The 18,782-nt window shown below is 42.1% G+C and overlaps 1 protein-coding gene across 1 annotated transcript; it reads right to left on the bottom strand.

The window, feature by feature from the left end:
* Window positions 1-612: 612 nt before the first annotated feature.
* Window positions 613-16,868, bottom strand: lrrc58b (leucine rich repeat containing 58b). The gene is made up of 4 exons (XM_084908332.1): window positions 16,175-16,868; window positions 5,018-5,146; window positions 4,537-4,814; window positions 613-3,078 (listed from the first exon to the last, which is right to left on the bottom strand). The coding sequence occupies exons 1-4, from the start codon at window positions 16,630-16,632 to the stop codon at window positions 2,885-2,887; spliced, it is 1,059 nt and encodes a 352-aa protein (XP_084764458.1). The 5' UTR covers window positions 16,633-16,868; the 3' UTR covers window positions 613-2,884.
* Window positions 16,869-18,782: the final 1,914 nt, after the last annotated feature.

Raw genomic sequence — 18,782 nt, 5'->3', positions numbered from 1 at the left:
GATGGCCACTCCCAGCAGGACAGAGCACCATATCACAAAGCTCAAATCAGATTGGTTTTGGAGGAAATTTCAGTCAATAAATCTGCAGAAACAGTTTCCAGTGCCTTGTTGAGAATAGGCCACGAAGAATGAGGCAGTTCTGAAAACAAAAGGGAGTCCAATCCAATATTGATAAGGTGTACCTAATAAAGTAAGGATATATTGGGGTTTTTTTGTTTTTTTTTACCAGCATTAAAAAGTACTCTGATTCTATTAGGGTTAAACAGCAATCCATGTAGTTGTAGTCACAGGCTGTGTGGATCTGAGGAGATTCTGCTGCTTAGACCAACACATACAAAAAAAATATATGTAAAAGGAATGCAATTCAGTCCTTTTCAGGACTAAAACGGTGAACATGTAACTTTTTAAATTGACGTTAGTTATAGTTGCAGCTAATAGTTGTGTGAATCATTTGCACACATGCATATTACAGATACCAGATATTTAAAAAGCAGCCTCTGTATTTAAATCGTATAACAACATAATTGCAACTTAAAGCAACTGAAGAATTCCTCCAAGTTGTTGCTCCCATTTGCTTTAATTCAATCAGAAAAGATCACAATACAAACACAATTTAAAGATATAACAATCAGTCTTTATTAATGTCATTATTTACTGTACATCTACTTACAATATCTGAGGTTAAGGCATTGTCTATTCCAAAGCTTGTTACAAATGTAGCACTAACATTTTTTTAAAAATGGATTTATACATTTATATAAATCCATTTTGTTTTAAAGGGCTATTTTGTATATTTGCTGTTAAACAGATGAGTATGGAAATCAGATAAAAGTGACTTTTATAAAGCTAAATTATTCACATTTCAGGGTGCATATATCAGTTTCTTCATACTTGCTTCGCTGTTAGAAGTCTCCATTAGTAAGGCACTTAGGAATTGTAACTACTGTAGCTTCTGTAACATAGAAGAATGTTCTTCTGTTTTCTTAACATTAAGGTCTAATGTGAAGCCAAATTGGATTTCTTCTCCTGACTAATGGACACAAACCGTCTGGGACATTATAAAATGACCCAGCTTTCCACACAAGCAGAAAGTTGCAGCAGATATGTAACCATACATATATCACTGACTGTGGGTTTTATTCAGATACATCTTCATATGTTTATGCCCACAGAAAACTAACAGCCCTGAACATAAACACAAAGGCTGGTACTGAGTTGCGCTCAATAGCTATTGTTTTTGTGCGAACACAGTGAATGGTTTTCCCTGGCCCAACCCACATCCACTTCCTGTGAGTCAGCCTGGATAAGCATTCTTCCACATAACCACTATGAGTTAATTTAAAACTACTAAGCCATCGCAGCCTTCCCCCCCCCAAAGGTGGCATGCAGTTTAGACAAAAGCACTGATAAAAGATGGCCACCTTGCTATTCTGAAGGCAGTATGCAGGATTAAGTGGGATCTAGCAACATGACAACCAAGTCAACACCTCTGAGGAACCTGGAGTGGCTGCTAATGAAAGGTCCTCTGTAGAGTCAATGTTTGGCTCATCTCTTCTGGGCTAAAGTAGAAACACTGGAGCTTGGTGGACGAGGACCCGCTCCTGTATTGAAAGCCAAAACCAGGTTTTGTTCATCTGGTTTGTGTTTAGCCAAAATGCTGCACAGCCATTACAACCCATAATCAGACACTCAACTGTTTCACAACTGCTAACAAAGTGCAGAGTGCAGGACTCCATGTGAACCATTGTCTATGACACACCCCAGTCTTTCAAAAGCAAAGACATATTCTATTGGCATAGTTAACAGTTACTTTCCATCTGTGAGGACTCAGTTTGGTCCTCAGTCATCTCCTTCACAGATACCCAGGTTGTCAGTGATGATTTATTTGAAATGACACACAATGGTTTAAACTTGACCACAGTTTATTTCTCCCTTGTCATTGAGTATGCTGACTAGACAGCCACATATCTAACTTATGGTTCACAAATCTTTGCTTTTCATATTTGGGTGATCTAAACATGTGGTTTGAAAGAGCTGGAAAATTGACAGGCGTGCACTTTTTCCTCACTTATGTGGCATATCTAGCTTTGGCCAGCAATGTTTAATTTTCTTTTGGTCCTCCAGGGTTGATCACATGACTGAAAGTGAACCCTCCCCATCAAAATCCTACATACTGGTCCTTTAGTATTGTGGGGGACTGGCCACAGCAAAGTGTGCATAAGGCCATCTCAAACCACAACAAATATTTATAGTACTGCAGTTTGAAACAATGTTCAAAGTTCCTGCTCACATACTATAAAAAACACTGACTTTTTCTTGGTTGGCACATCAGGCTTGATGGTCAAATAAAGTCAGATGAAGGCTGACAAAGAGCTCATACTCAAAGTGAAAATGCAGACTAATACACTGTAGCATCTGCACAGAATGAAATGTTGTAATTACAACTAAACATGTTGCCCTGAAAACAAAAAAGAATCCTTTCACTCCTTCAGTCAAACAAGAGTTTTACTGCCCTCCTGTGCTCAACCATGAGGCAAGCAGGTGTGGATGGACCTTCCTTCATGTGCTCTAGATAGACTGATGTATGGTGAGACAACACGCTTCATGAAACAAAAAAGAAAAAAAAAAGATTAAAAAAGAAGAAAGAAAAAAACAAAACAACCCAAAACATTAATAGAATAGATTTCACATTAGTTCAAAGCAAAGGTAAGTTGTCTCACTTTTTTTGTGCGTTTCAGTGGCTGAAGGGGGGGAAATAAAAATGTGTATGAGCACTAATATGTCCGATAAAGTCTTAATCAGGGTCCTTGTTAGTGTTATAAAAACAATGGCAAACTGTCAAGGATTTGTTTGGACAGAGGATCAGATGTTCCTCTTGGTCGTACTATCCCAGAAGCACTCTCTGAAGGCGGTCAGCAGGCACACTGTTCTCTTCCTCAGACTCGGCGTCGCTCTGCGGGTTGGAGCTACAGGGAGAGGTGCACTCAGGGGAGCACAGGTAGTGCATGAGGGGTAGCCGGTACTTTCCACAGAAGTCTACAAATTTGATCTGGCGCACGCACGAATCAAAGTACACACCTGGAACAAGAAGAGTGACAGGAAATGCACAGTCAGGCTTAAGTAACAGTAACTTGTGCTGTTCTTCTCACACACACACACACACACACACACACACACACACACACACACACACACTAATTAGGATTGCACATAATATACAATATTATGGTGGGTGATGGGCTCCGCCAGGGCTGCCCTTTGTCACCAATTCTGTTCATAATTTTTATGGACAGAATTTCTAGGCGTAGCCAAGTGGCGGAAGGCTTTCACTTCGGTGGTCTCAGGATCCCATCTCTGCTTTTTGCAGATGTGGTCCTGTTGGCTTCATCAGGCGATCGCCTCCAGCTCGCCTTGGAACGGTTCGCAGTGTGTGTGAAGCGATGGGAATGAGAATCAGCACCTCCAAATCTGAGGCCATAGTCCTCAGCCGGAAAAGGGTGGAGTGCCTACTCCGGGTCAGGGACAAGTTCCTGCCCCAAGTGAAGGAGTTTAAGTATCTCGGGGTCTTGTTCACGAGTGATGGGAGAAGGGAGCAAAAGATCGACAGACAAATTGGTGATGCGGACGGTGCACCGGTCCGTCGTGGTGAAGAGAGAGCTGAGCGTAAAAGCGAAACTCTCAATTTACCGGTCGATCTACGTCCCTACCCTCACCCTATGGTCACGAGCTGTGGGTAGTGACCGAAAGAACGAGATCGCGAATACAAGCGGCGGAAATGGGTTTCCTCCGAAGGGTGGCTGTCCTCTCCCTTAGAGATAGGGTGAGAAGTTCGGCCATTCGAGAGGCTCAGAGTAGAGCCGCTGCTCCTCCACATCGAAAGGAGCCAGTTGAGGTGGTTCGGGCATCTGACAAGGATGCCCCCTGGGCACAGTTTTCCGGGCATGTACCACTGGGAAGAGGCCCCGGGGCAGACCCAGGGCACGCTGGAGAGATTATATCTCTCGGCTGGCCTGGGAACGCCTTGGTGTTCCCCCGGATAAGCTGAAGGTGGTGGCTGGGGAGAGGGAGGTCTGGGCTTCTCTGCTTGGGCTGCTGCCCCCGTGACCCGGCCCCAGATAAGCAGAAGAAAATGGATAGATAATATACAATATGAGGAACAACAGTTGTAGTGAGCAGCTCACAAGTGTGGTGAGCATGGTGACATAACTGTGGTTCCCAACCTGGGATATGGAATTTCCATAGGAAGGTCACAAGATAAAAAATAAAGGAGCTATGACGCTTATCCTTATCCTGTCATATATACTGATACAATGGATAGATGCTCATAAAACAAGTTTCAAATAAGGAGGTCACCATATGTACAATTAATCCATGTGAGATTTCTTTTGCTACATTTAAATCTGTATATCAAAGAGAGAGGATATCCTCAATCTGATTATCTGAGGCACACAGCTCTGGCTTGGAGCACAGCAGCCTCACCCACCTATTGTTCACTGAAACTGGTGACATGACATGTAATCATTAGGCACAACTCACCGGCACACTTGGGGTTGGGACACTTGCTGGCCAAGTCCAGATAACGCACCAGGTTTGCAGGCAGGTCAAAAGGGGAGTACAGAAGATTTCGACTCTTAACGGTGCGCCCTGCCAGCTCTAGCAATGAGGGTGGATCGTAGGTCATCTCCTTGACAAAGCGCACAACCAGCGGGTTGCCTCTAAGACTGAGCTCCTGCAGGTGCACCAGGCTCAGGATCTCTCTCGGCAGGTAAGTGAGCAAGTTGTTGTGGAGGCTTAAAGATCGCAGAGAGTGGAGCCTAGAATCGGATGCATAAGCACTCTCTCAGCTTTGTTTGCACTTTGATAAAAATCATGACTACTTGAAAGGTCAGCTACCAGATCAATGCAGGATAAATTACAGTTCTAACTCAGATAGCATCTCTGAGGAGACCATATAGTCAAGCTTTAGGTAGACTGGTGTGTGGCGATTGCTAGGATAGTTGGAGAGTGCTGATATTACCTGGTGAGCTGCGGTGGGACACTTTGGATGCGGTTGTCACACAGGACCAAGTAGGTGAGGTAGGGCAGATTCGCTACTTCAGGAGGAATGGCTGAAATAAGGTTTCCGCCCAGGTACAACATCTCCAAACTGACAGACGACAAAAGAAAACAGGTATTGATTTGCAATCTCAAGATTTTTTGCCTCCGTGCATCACACAGAGCACCATCTTTCATATGGTGTTCTGTTGTAGAGCATCCATTTCTCTCCTTTGTGATTTTTACCATGACAAATTTAAATAAATAAGTCTAAATGCAATAAAATTACACTTTCCATCACAATCGCTGGTGTGCAGGTATTTTTTTTTTCAATTAAACTCCTATCGTCTATTGTCCCTATAGACAATAGGAGTTTATAGCCATAGCTTCAGACTCCTGTCAACCCTGCTGATGGCTGAGGGCCGCAGATACCATAAAGAGCTCTGTATTAGCCACCAATGATGATTTCATCTCATTAAATAAACAAATAAAATGTTACATTAAAGTATGCCACAAGGGGGAGCTAAAGCTTCACCTTTTCATGGTCAGAGTTCAGGTTTGTCACCAAATATGAAACTTTGCTTACAAAATATGTTGATTTAAATAAAAAAAACAAAAAGGACATGAAATAAATGCTGAGATATTTACATTGAGGAAAACGGACATATACATGCTTGTTGCTAGGCAAAAAAAATTAATTAAAAAACGACCATGCTGAGTTATTGTAGGTATCAAGAACACGAGTGGGTGGGGGTGAGGGGGTGGCATCAAAGAGAGACATGAGAGAGCTATGGGTGGCTGGTCAGCGAAAGTAAGCTGTCAGGCCATCTGCCTGCAGGAACTGATGACACAGCGACTGCGAGACATGAAGCCATTATCCTGTCCTTGGTGGCTGAGCCTCTCTTTGAAAAGAACGGAGACATTCAGGGTCTGCTCACTGCCCACACCAACACCGTGAAACAAAACTACTAACTGACAATTTCAAAGACACATATCATGAACTGACTCATGGTACATCATCATCCATGCATAGTTTTGTTATAGCCCGCTGCTGTATTTTATAAACTGTCATTTGAGCACAGCAGTGTTAGTGATAACTTGCACAATGACCAGCCATCCTTCAAGATCGCTTACTGAGACTAATGTTTGGGTCATGGGAAGGATAAACCTAAAGAAACTTGTTAGTATAGCACCTCTCCCCGTCTTACAGGTATCTGGCTGATATGCAAGGTTTATCAGCTAATCAAGTTCAGCACGTCCTTAAAGGTTATAAAGCTGGTTCATGTGGTTACATGTACTTTGTCTTCTTCTGTTTGCACCCCTGAAACACCACAGCACGACACATTCATTCACTGCTTGCCTAGAAAATTCACCAGTTTTTTTTTTTTTTGTATTAGTTTATTGGCAATATGACTAAATGTCTATTTTGTAGACTCTACAATTAATTCCCCCCCAAGTCTGTTTGTCACAAATCTTATGGAGTTGTATCAGGTCAATTGTCTGTGTAGGTTCTCAGTCATCTGCATCGTAGTAATCTAAGGAGCTTGGAATGAAAAGTGACTCAAGTTCCCCCCCCTTTAGATTAGCCATTTTTGGGAAATATAGCCAAAGAATACTAGCTTGACTTTTTTCCCCTTTATATAGTCTATAATATATATCAGAGATATTATATAAAGCCTGACTGATTTATTGGTTAGCCAATATTAACCATTAGTATTGCCTTAAAAATCCCATATCAGGCAGGCTCTAATCTTGTACACACATTTTAATGGAAGTCACTTCTTGCATTTCAATTCAAAAACAATGTCCAGAGGATCAATCAAACAGTCTTAATTCACAGTAGATGCTTTGACTTTAAAAGACAGAAATGCAGCATAAGTTTAATGTTTTTTTCTTTTAAATCTAATGTAGTTGAAACCTTTATTAGGATAACAGATTTGGCTGCAGTGACAGTTTTCGCATACAAGCACCATCCAGTGTGCTTCAGGATTTTTTCAGATGCATTCCATCTTTCTCGTCCCTGACCAATCAGTGTTGTCTCTGTGATCCAGGACCTCCTGGTTCATATACTGGGCACTGGATTTTCCTTTCATGCTCAATAAAACACAGTGTGAACCAGCTCTGTGTGAATGAGGCTCACAAACTCACAGGGTCAGCGAGGATGGGCTACAGGCAACTAGGTCAACAAGGACAAACTGAAAATTACTCAGGCAGAAAAATGTGTAGAGCTACAAGTCATTTTGCAGCATGAGGGATTATTTTTGAAGAACAAGAAAAACTTAACATACAGCGATAGTGAACAGATGAGTTTGTATGGATGTAATCAATTAGATCAGGAGATGGCCTTTAAACCTGTGCTGTAACATGTCACTGAGCTTTTTGGAAACAAAGATCACCAGTGTGTAATCAAAGTGTGCTTATCAATGATTATGATAGCAACTGGACAGTAACTTTCCTACATTGCAAAGAGACTTAATGAACCCTTATCAGGCGCTATAGGACACATAACCAAAAGGAATGTCTTTGCGTGCACAACTGTTGCCAGGGTGCTTCAGCTGATGCAGCATTAAAGCTGAGAAAAGAACATAAATGTCCACACACACACACACACACACACACACACACACACACACACACACACACACACACACACACACACACACACACACACACACACACACACACACACACACACACACACACACACACACACGGCTTATTAGTCCCAATAATAAAATAATAAAGAAAAAAGTATATACTGTCTTTTTGCAGCAATTAGGTGGCTTGTCTATAAAATATCCCTTTTATGATATGTTGATATGTTCACATCAAATGTGAAGCCAAGTTTCCCCTTTGTGCAAACAGAGTCAACTGTTTGGGTTTTTTCAAAGTCCCCAAATATTCACTTATATTTGTTCAATATTCACCAAGACCTCCCCCCCCCCCCCCTTTTTCTACATAAAAGAGAAGTTGAATCATAGGTCTCAGGCTGCCCAGAAACAGTTTAAGTATGTTTGTCCACCAATTCTGGTTGTCATCTGAAGATGAAATATTTGGAACTCTCATGTGGTCAGAACACATCTACAGACATCTACTACTTTCCATTTAACTGACATCACCTGAAAAGGGCTTTGTAACATTGTAATGATCCGACTTCCACATCATCGAAGTAATGAGTTTCAAAAGACAACCGTGCAACAAACTGAGGGAAGAGGGGAGCTTAGCAGTGTGGAGTTTCTTTTATTGTGTCATTAAGTTATTTTAAGTGAGTATGCAAGAATATTAACAATTAAGCCCACCATTTCCATTCTGCTCAATAAGCACCTCCAGGAACAGCCAGAGTCAGAGTCCAGACTTCGATCCATGTGAGAATGTGTAGTTGAATTTGGAAAATGCAATTCAATGTTGAGCAGTTTTCCAACAGAAATGGTGAATACAATATTGTCCACATATAAAAGGCTTACTTAAAAAAAAAAAAGTCTAAATACTTCCTGTCAGCATGTGACTTATAATTAAAGTAGACATTTTTATCCGTTGCCTCTGAGCTGCAGTATTTTGTACGTGTTGATAAAACGATTAGGTTTGATCTTTGGCCCAGCATTCGGTCACTGTGACACTTGTACCTGTCAGCAGTTCAAGATAAGAAGTCCTTACCCTGCTTTGCCCCATTTAACAGAAAACCGCAAAACAACCAGGCTGAAAAAGTTTTGAACAGACTTCAGCTGTTCGCTTTTATTTTGAAATGAGCTCCTCTGATCTCAGTGAACTTTTGAGCTTGGTTATAAATCACGTTCTTGCTCGTGAATTTATTAACTGCTCACTTTCTGCATTTTCTACCAACAATGTCTTCCACAGTGCTGCAACTTTCCTTCCACTAGTGTTAACAGGTATAACTGCAAAACCACTCCAATATAATTTGTGGAACAGCTTAAGTCAGCATGACTCTGCACAGATTGAAACATGACATTTTCAGAATAAACTGTATAGAAATAAATGTGTCAAGACGTATGGACTGATGTGAGAAGCGCAAAATGTTTCAAACTGCTAAACCCACAAAGAGAGGAAGAACAAACAACCTCATTTGAAGTGTCGAAATTGCCACATCACTGTGATTGTTATCAGTTATAAAAAAAAATATTGCAGGCAGGCTTAATAGGTGGGTCAACGTTTGACTCATGTAAAGCAGCAATTTAGGTATGACATAAGTGAGTCTAAAATGCTTTAACCCCCCCAAAAAAAAAACAAAAAAAAAAAAAAAAACAAAAAAAAACCTGAAGCAAACAGTAAAATGACAAACTGGTAGAAGCAGAGCAACACATGCACACTCTGGAATAATGAAAAATGTTAGCAGTCAAATTTAAGCATACAGTGTGCAGAAAGTCACGTTTAATGTTTCACTAAATAACAGCTTATAATAGACAAGCCGCCATTAAATTATTAATTTTGGCATATGGAAACACACACACACACTATAAAGATGGGCGTAGCTATTGTGATGTAGGGAAACCATTGGCTTGTGAAGTCTGTTCTCGAAGCCTTGAGATGAGCATTTCCATCGATGGTGTTTTGAAACCAGATGTGACGAGGCAATTATGTTGCACTGAAACTACTCTCGTTGGGTAATGACTTGTAAATCACATAATTAGCCGTTGAGCCAATTATTCCCCAGATAAACCTCCTTTCTGAAACTGAATAATCAAAACTTACAAAATAGAGTTAGTGTCTTATTCAACATGAAACCAAAATGAGCGACTGAGTCAATAAATTCACCAGCAAAGTTGTCAGGGTTGAGGGACATTTTCCCATAGACTCAAATCGAATACAGCCACAGTCAGACAGCCCTAAACACCATTTAGCAACCAGCAGCTTCAAGTGGTTGCAGGAGGTTGATGGCAGTTGCAGTGAAAATAGGAAAGCGAGCCTGCCCTGCCCCCCGTGCAATCACCTGTCACTGGGAAAAAGTGTATTCCCCCTGTTGGCAAAACCCTCGTAGTTTCTTTGGTTGCAACTTGCTACTGCAGTCACAGTTTGAATGGAAGTGAGAGACTTTTCTCCAAAAACTTTTTCTGAAATTTTTGGCTGCACATCTGGAGCAAACCTTTTACTGTAAAGACAAACCTCTTCCATTTCCAGTTTTTGTCATACCTTTTCAAGTTGTTCCGTTGCTCGGCTAGTAATTAGCAAATGTTTGCAGACAAACATGAAAATCTACAAGCAACTGTAGCAATATGCAAGCAACCAAAGCAATTAGTAGGATATTTCTAGTGCAGAACCTTCTTTGCAACAGATTTCACCCAGCGAGAGCCAGCAACCTCCAGGAACCACAACCAACCAGTAGAGAAATACATTTCCCTAGCAACCAGTCGAAACATCCCATTCGATATGGCAGACGGAGTACTGCGAGTACTGCTGGGCCCAATACTCACATATCCTAATATATTCCCCAGAAACAGCATCTACTTTTTTTTTTTTTTTTCTTTAAATTGGTTCAAAATACTTGCAGAAAAATTAAAAATGATATATTATTTCAACAATTTATATATGAAATTAATATGGAATTTGACATACATTTTAAAATTACTATAACAAAGAACAGCAGGAAAAAGTAATTTTTACTAAGATATTTCATTAATCACCAACTTATGGATTTATGCATTTTAACATGTTTAGCATTCAATAAGTTAAACATCAGGAAACAAATTACAGATCTGATGAGATTTAGTTGGCTATATTCAGATATTGTTGCTGACTGGCTGAGCAGAGCCGGGCCAAGTCATAAACAGTTTAAGCCCTGAAAATGTCACATAAGACAGGTTGATGAATGTATATTTTTATTGTGTAATCATACAAGAGAAAGTGAATGTTTGACAACTTAATGCTACTGGTATAATAATTTTCATTGTCAGAGTTAGGACAGTGTTTATCCACACTAAGTAACTGCAAACAGATTGCAATAAGTATATCTGAGATTTAAAAAACAAACAAACAAAAAACGATGTATGAACAAAACAGGAAAAAAACAAAACAAACAAACAAACAGCAAGATAATGGTATGCTTCCTTTATCTTAGTTATTTATCATTATGATTCACTAACAGTGATTCAAACAGATGCAAGCCTAGACTTGACTAGATGTGACTTTGCATTAAAACCATAGGCATTATCACTGATAACCAACTACTAAGCTCTCTAAGTTAGCAAGTTTCTATTTAAGTTAGTTAATATTGTCTGTTTTTGTTACGGCCAGAGGCCTTGGAGGGAGTGAAACTGCCTTTTTGTTTATGCAAATCCAAGAGTGCTAGGACTCGTGGAGGATTGGCTGCCGGGAGTCCGGTGCCAGCCTCCTTTTATGCAGATCGCAGTGTGTCAGACCTCACGGATGATTGGCTGCCGGGAGATTCCATGGCCACTCCAAGACCAATTGACTGGCTGATTGTCTGCACCTGGGAGTATAAAAGGCTGAAGATCCGTCACACTATGGGGAACTGCTGCTCTGAAGTGACATGCAGTGGCCTCCTCGTTGCCGCTCACTTGAACGTTGTTTGTTGAAACTGTTTGCTGTGTTGCTCTTTGTTTGCTAAACCAGCTGAACTTAGTTTCATTAGAGTTTTGTGATGCTGGCTTGCCTTAGTTAACCCCTAGCTTTTATTTTGTGTGCTGCCAGCTTGCCTTAGTTAGCCTTTAACTTTTACTCTTGACTGTTTTTTTTTTCTTTATGTAATAATTGTTTGCCCAGTGGTCTGTTGAACAGCCCTGTCGGTTTTCTGTTCAAAGTTTGAGATTAAAACCTTTTTCTTTACTCAGTTTTGTGTTGGGGGCTTGTGTATGTTACTCCTTCCCTGACGCCTAGCAGAGGGGGTCGTAACATAAGTGGGGGCTTGTCCGGGATCCTCCTTTTCCCCATAAGGAGAATTCCCTTTTGTGAAAGAGAGAACGTGTGTTTTGCTCAATTTTGTTTTTTGTTCTTCTTCTGCCCTCTTCCCTGTTTTGAGCGCCATGTCGGCTCCATTTTGTTTAGAGGATTTTTTTAAAGCTCCGTCTGTTGTGCTCCTTGAGAGCTGCCGCAAATGCGAATTGCTGCAAATTGCAGAACACCTTAAGCTACAGGTCTCTAAAACACTCCGTAAAAGTGACCTGAAAAAGCGGGTAGTAGACGAGTTGGTGGAGGCTGGTCTAATGCAAGTCCCTGATCTGCCTGAAGTGCCTGTGGTCTCTGGTGAGCCTAGTCAAACTTCGTCATTTGAGGGGGACCATAAAGATGGTACGGGTCATGACAGTGTGGGAGATGAGCGGGGGAAGACGCCGCTCACGCTCCCTCGCTATAATCCCCTTTCCTCTGGAAGTTCAGAAGCACGGGACGGGGCCCGGCTAAAGGTGCGCTTGGCACGGCTCCAGTTGGAGGCCGAGGAGAAGGCTCAAGCCAGGCGAGCTCAATTAGAGCTTGAGATCAGAAAGCTGGAAATAGAGGCAGATAAAACAGTGAGGCTGCGTGAGCTGGAGTCTCAGCCACGAGCCTCATCTGTCTCCGCTGATGGTCCAGGTTCTGCCCCCGTGTCTACTACTCCTTATGACATTAGTAAGTGCATTTCTTTAGTGCCTGCATTTAAAGAGGCTGAGGTGGATTCTTATTTTGCAGCATTTGAGCGCATTGCGGGTGCTTTGCGGTGGCCTAGTGAGATCTGGCCTCCCTCCAAGGCCTCTGGCCGTAACACCCCTCCCCTTAAAATACAAGACCACGTTTTGTATATACAGATTTCCGTATTCGTGACAGACAACAAAACAAGTCATACTCACAACCGGGAGAGGCCATCAGCTAGTACATTTTCTGATCCTTGGATATGCCGAATCTCCAAATTGTACTCTTATAGCAGCAAGGCCCATCGCATGAGTCTTTGATTGTGGTTGAACATTCGGGCAAGAAATACAAGTGGATTATGATCAGTGTACACTACAATGGGTAATGTGCCAGACCCCAAGTACACATGGAAGTGCTGAAGAGCTAGCAACAGGGCCAATGTCTCCTTTTCAATGACGGAGTAATTTAGCTGATGCTTGTTAAACTTGCGGGAGAAGTAACAAATGGGGTGGTCCAATCCCTGCAAGTCTTCTTGCAACAGTACTGCCCCAGCCCCAACAGCACTGGCATCAACCTCTAATTTGAATGGACGCGTCAAGTCAGGTGCAGTTAGCACGGGAGTGTGGCATAGGAGGGCTTTTGCACTTTCAAAGGCATCCTGACACTTGTCAGACCATAGGAAATCAACCTTAGGGCTTAGCAGGTTGGTCAACGGCTGGACTATGGAGGAGAAGTTTTTGCAGAAGTTCCTGTAATAACCCACCATTCCCAGGAATCGGCGCAACTCATGCCGGGTGGTAGGCGTGGGATACTCCATAATCACTGCAACCTTGGCATTAAGAGGTCGCACCTGCCCGCTTCCCACCTCTCTGCCCAAGTACGTCACTGTGGCCTTAGCAAATTCACATTTAGCTAGATTGAGGGTTAAGGAAGCCTGAGCTAAACAGTGGAATACCTGGCGCAGAGTGTGCAAATGGTCCGACCATGTTTTAGTGTATATTACCAGATCATCTAGGTAAGCACTACAGTTGGGAAGGCCATAGAGGACCTTATTCACTAATCTCTGGAAGGTCGCGGGTGCATTACACATCCCAAATGCCATGACAGTGTACTGCAAAAAAGTGTCAGGCGTTACAAAAGCCGAAATGGTAGAAGCACGCTTGGTTAAGGGGACTTGCCAATAGCCTTTGAGAAGGTCTAATTTAGTCACATATTGGGCCGTTCCAATACTGTCCACACAATCGTCAATTCTAGGGAGGGGGTAAGAGTCAGGGACAGTAACGGCGTTTACTTTGCGGAAGTCAGTGATAAAACGAGGGGAACCATCTGGCTTCGCTTCTAGCAAGCATGGTGAGCTCCAGGGGCTCTGACTGGGCTCTACCAAACCATGTTGTAGCAGGTACTCAGAGTCTTGCTTCATCAACAAACGTTTGGTGGGATTTACGCGATAAGGGTGTTGTTTGATGGGCTTTGCATTTTGGACATCAATGTCATGTTTTAGCATGGTAGTCCTTGTTGGCACATCGCCAAATAAACAGGGGTACTCATGGACCAAATTAGCTACGTCTTCTTGTTGCTCGGAAGACAGATGATCAAGCTGACTCCGGAATGATTTTAACACTTCAGAGTTAGGCAAGCGGGGCTTAGAACAACTAGAGTAGTTCAGTTTTAAACCATCAGCCTCGTCTGTGCTTTCTACCTCTGAGTGACTGAAGACGGCCACAGGAGCACAGCTCCCAGTGGGTTTAGGTTGGGGTCGGGAGTGGTATAACTTTAACATGTTTATATGGCAAACACGGGTTTTGCGTCTTCGAGTTGGCGTGCTGATTATGTAATCAGTTTCTCCTACTTGTTCGCGTACCTCATAAGGCCCCTCATACTTAGCAGAAAGAGATGATCCGGGGACAGGCAAGAGAACAAGTACTTCATCTCCTGTCTGGAATTGTCGTTTGACAGCAGCCTTATCATAAGTGAGTTTCATTTTCCCTTGTGAAACAGTGAGGTGCTGCCTAGCCAGAGCGTTAGCCTGACTCAAACGCTCATGGAAGTCCTGCACATACTTGGTCACTCCCACACTAGGGCTCCCTTCCTGGATCAAGAGTTCCTCTTTTATTGCTTTAAGCGGGCCACGAGGCGTGTGGCCAAACACTAGTTCAGAGGGACTGAACCCGAGTGACTCTTGGACGGCTTCGCGAGCAGCAAACAACACAAAGGGAATCCCTTCATCCCAATCCACTTTGGCCTCTAAGCAATACTTGCGGAGCATGGCTTTTAAGGTTTGATGCCACCGCTCTAAAGCTCCTTGGGATTCTGGGTGATAGGCAGAGGACACAACCTGTTTGATTTGTAGGCTTTTAGCTACTTGCTTGAATAATTTAGACTGAAAGTTAGAACCTTGATCTGTTTGAATGACTTTAGGCAGGCCGAATGTAGAAAAAAACTTAGTAAGGGCTTTCACCACCGACCTTGCCGTAATTTTGTGCAGTGGAATAGCCTCAGGGAAACGTGTAGCAGCACACATAATGGTGAGTAAATATTGGTTTCCCAACTTTGTTCTTGGTAGTGGACCTACGCAGTCTACTATGACGTGATCAAATGGTTGATCGATTACTGGGATGGGACATTTTATGCAGATCGCAGTGTGTCAGACCTCACGGACGATTGGCTGCCGGGAGATTCCATGGCCACTCCAAGACCAATTGACTGGCTGATTGTCTGCACCTGGGAGTATAAAAGGCTGAAGATCCTTCACACTATGGGGAACTGCTGCTCTGAAGTGACATGCAGTGTCCTCCTCGTTGCCTTTCACTTGAACGTTGTTTGTTGAAACTGTTTGCTGTGTTGCTCTTTGTTTGCTAAACCAGCTGAACTTAGTTTCATTAGTTTTGTGCTGCCAGCTTGCCTTAGTTAGCCTTTAACTTTTACTCTTGACTGTTTTTTTTTTTTTTTTTTCTTGTGCAATGCAAAAATTATTTGCATTGCTATGCAAATAATTTAAAAAAAAAAAAAAAAAAAAAAAAAAAACAGGTCTATGCCTAAATAACAGCTAACTAGTTTTAAAAACTCGTCTGCTGGTTTCTTTTATTTATTTATTTTTACAAGCACACCAGTTACCCATTATAACAGTTGTGCCAGATGTATTATGTCGAGACGAAGCGTGGACAATATATAGTTAATATTAGCAGTGTTGAAGTGTGTCGTTGGTGGTGGGTTTAGCTTGGGGCTGGGGGGCCCAAAGGCTGGGCCGACTCTGCAGCAGATAACCATAGCAACGACACCACTAGCTAATTACATTGTTAAATTTAACCAAAAGGGAAGTCGTAAAAAAAACAATGTAGTGACCAATACAGGTAATATTCAGAGGGCTTTACTGGAGAGAAATAAAAGATTGATTCCTCTCCACCCCCTCAATTATCAGTTGGTCAGATTATAGCTTATGCAATATAGTCGATTGCCTCAAGCAAAAATATGCAGATTGGACACTATACGTAATCCAGTACCTCATCGCTGGACTGAAACGTCACTCATATATTGACTTTTCGGCAGTTTTGTGCTGTTACCTTACCTGGTTAAGTTTTCTATCTCTGCAGGTATACTTTTCAATCTGTTTCCTCCGAGTGAAAGCGACTGCAAGCGCAGCAGTTTGGTACACTGAAGCGGGATCTCCTCGAATCGGTTACCGCTAAAGTTCAGCACCTCCAGCTGCAGAGAGCCGAACTCCTTGGGCAACGAGAACTCGTCCAGGCGGTTGTTCTTGGCTATAAGTGTTTTCAGCTTGGTCAGACGTATAACGTCCTCACAGATGAACGAAAGTCCGTTGTTGCTAATGTCCAGAAACTCGAGGTTGAAGAACAGAGTGACCGACGACGGCAGCGAGCCCAGTCGGTTGTAGTTCAGGTAGAGTTGTTTGGTGTCTCTTTTCCTCCTGTCGGTGATACTGTCAATGCTCAGAGTGTTCAAACCCAAGCGTGAGAAGTCGAGCACGCCGTCGCCCACTGCCGCTGCCCGTTCGTGACTCTCCATTTTGGCAATTTTGTTTTCTTTTTTGCAACTCTGCAAAAGTTTCGCAGAGAACGTTTAACGTCAACGCGTGACTTAGCTCCACAAGTTGCCTATTTTTAACATAAAGCACGAGCATCTACCAGTAACATTTAACAGCATTTCTAATCACGTCTAAATGACTAATGTATTGCTTACAACAGGCTGAAATAAGCCACAATAGCTACACCGAACGCTGTGAGGCTCTTCTACTCGCAGCTGTTGGGATGACCTGTGGCTTCCTGGTACAGATTGGCTGATTCTCCATATAAATCCCGCCCACCCACGCGCCCATTGGGTTCGCTCCCGATCTGTCATATTACATAGGCTTCGATTAAGGGAGTTGTAACTGGTTTTTGGAGTTTATTAACAGTTTCCTGGCACACGTTGCCATGTGTAACCGCTGACTGCATTTTTTTTTTTCTTTGTTTTTGTGTTTTGTTTTGTTTTTTTTAAGTCTTACGAAAACGGGACAGTGGTGGCCGATGATCGATAAAATCAGCTACCCATTTCTCTGCCCTTATGCAACACGCGTCCTCTGTTACGTTATGCAGTTCAATGCTGACTTGGATGTGCCTGGAATGAGAAATAGGTACAGGATAATTGGGTTCCTCCCACTGAATTCAGGTCTATGCATAAAAATGTCACAGCTTTATTCGGGAGAAGCACAGCGGTTGGCCATGGGTACTGTTCCTGCAGAATTATCTGGAAGCGGTTCGGAAGAGTTATTGTGTAGGTTAGCAGTAGTTACATGTTTTCATGGTCATTAAAACAACTAAACGAACACTGTAACGTTTGTGAGGTATTGAAATACTGCTGATATGTAACATGTACACACAGTATAGCAGAAACGAATGCATCTATGTCATCTTATCAAAAAGTTAAGTAATTCAAAATAACACTGTAAATAAAGTCCTGTGTAAAACGTCTTGAGCCATCCCTCGTTTATTCATATTTAGCTTCAAAGTAGCCAGACTTGTCATTTGGTGGTCTCAAGCAATAGTCCTCCAGGTTCTGGCAGCTTTTTCACTCATTGCCAGTCCAATTCTTGTACTTGACTATTTTTGGAGGAATATGTTTGTGTTTGATGAACCACTTAACACTATGAATCATTCAAACATAGTCTTAAAAGGTTAATGCAGTTCTTTAAGTTTGTGAAGACATTTTTGTCATCCAAGAGGTTTCTGCAGCTCAAAAAACAAAAAGTGGAGAGATATGGGTATTTAAACCCCAGTGGAGGTTTCCCTCTTCTGAGGTGGTTGTTGACCTGTTACTGATCATGAGCCAGTGTGTGGGGAAAAAAGTGGGGGCTAAGGATTAAGAAGGCACCTAACTCAAAGGATGAACCTGTGTTGTGTCCTGACATAACACCTACTTTTTTTTTTCCAAAGAAACTGTTTAAAATTGTATCTTTAGGCACTTTGTTTCTAGCATCATGCCACAAATCACATAAGTTGTTTGCATTTCTTTAGGTGAATAAATAAGTAATTGTCAAAGATTACTGACATATCTCAGCATGGTGTGCAGTGAGCCATTTAAGTGAGAACCTTTTAAGAAAAATAAATGCTTTATGAAAAAAGCTAGAACATCAAAGTAAAAAGAGTCCATAGATCTCAGGCTCAGTGGGAGAGAATTCCAGAGTCTTGGGGCAACTGGGGCAAAAACTCGTGTAGTTTTCAGCAGGCTCTGATTTCATGACCTCAGGGACCTGCAGGGGATGTATGAGTTTGTGAGTTTGCTAAAAGCATTAGCAGAATCTTAAAGAGACAGTGCAACTGAATTAATAACTGTAAGATATGTGAGTTCTAACATGACTTAGTCAGAAGCCTTGGAGCAGTGTTCTGAACAGACGTTCCAAGGAAGATTTGTTAAGACAAGCGAACAATGAATTACAATAAACCACACATGATGAAATAAAGGCATTAATAACAGTTTGCAAGCCAGAGGGTGGCACAGTGGAATTCAACTTGGAAAGATTTCCTAAGTGATACAAGTGATAGTGAACCACAGCTTTAACATGATCATCCAAAATGAAATGTGGGTCAAAACTCACCCCAAGGTTCCTAGAAGATTTAATAATTGTGGCAAGAAGAGAGTTTCCGTTACCTAAGGTGCAAACCATTCTTAAAGCATAT

Source organism: Perissodus microlepis, chromosome 16, assembly GCF_051167445.1.
Source record: "Perissodus microlepis isolate ML-2025 ecotype Zambia chromosome 16, ASM5116744v1, whole genome shotgun sequence".
NCBI classification, from domain to species: Eukaryota; Metazoa; Chordata; class Actinopteri; order Cichliformes; family Cichlidae; genus Perissodus; species Perissodus microlepis.
Note: the sequence above shows the minus strand (reverse complement) of the source record. Positions and strands in the feature narration are given on the sequence as shown.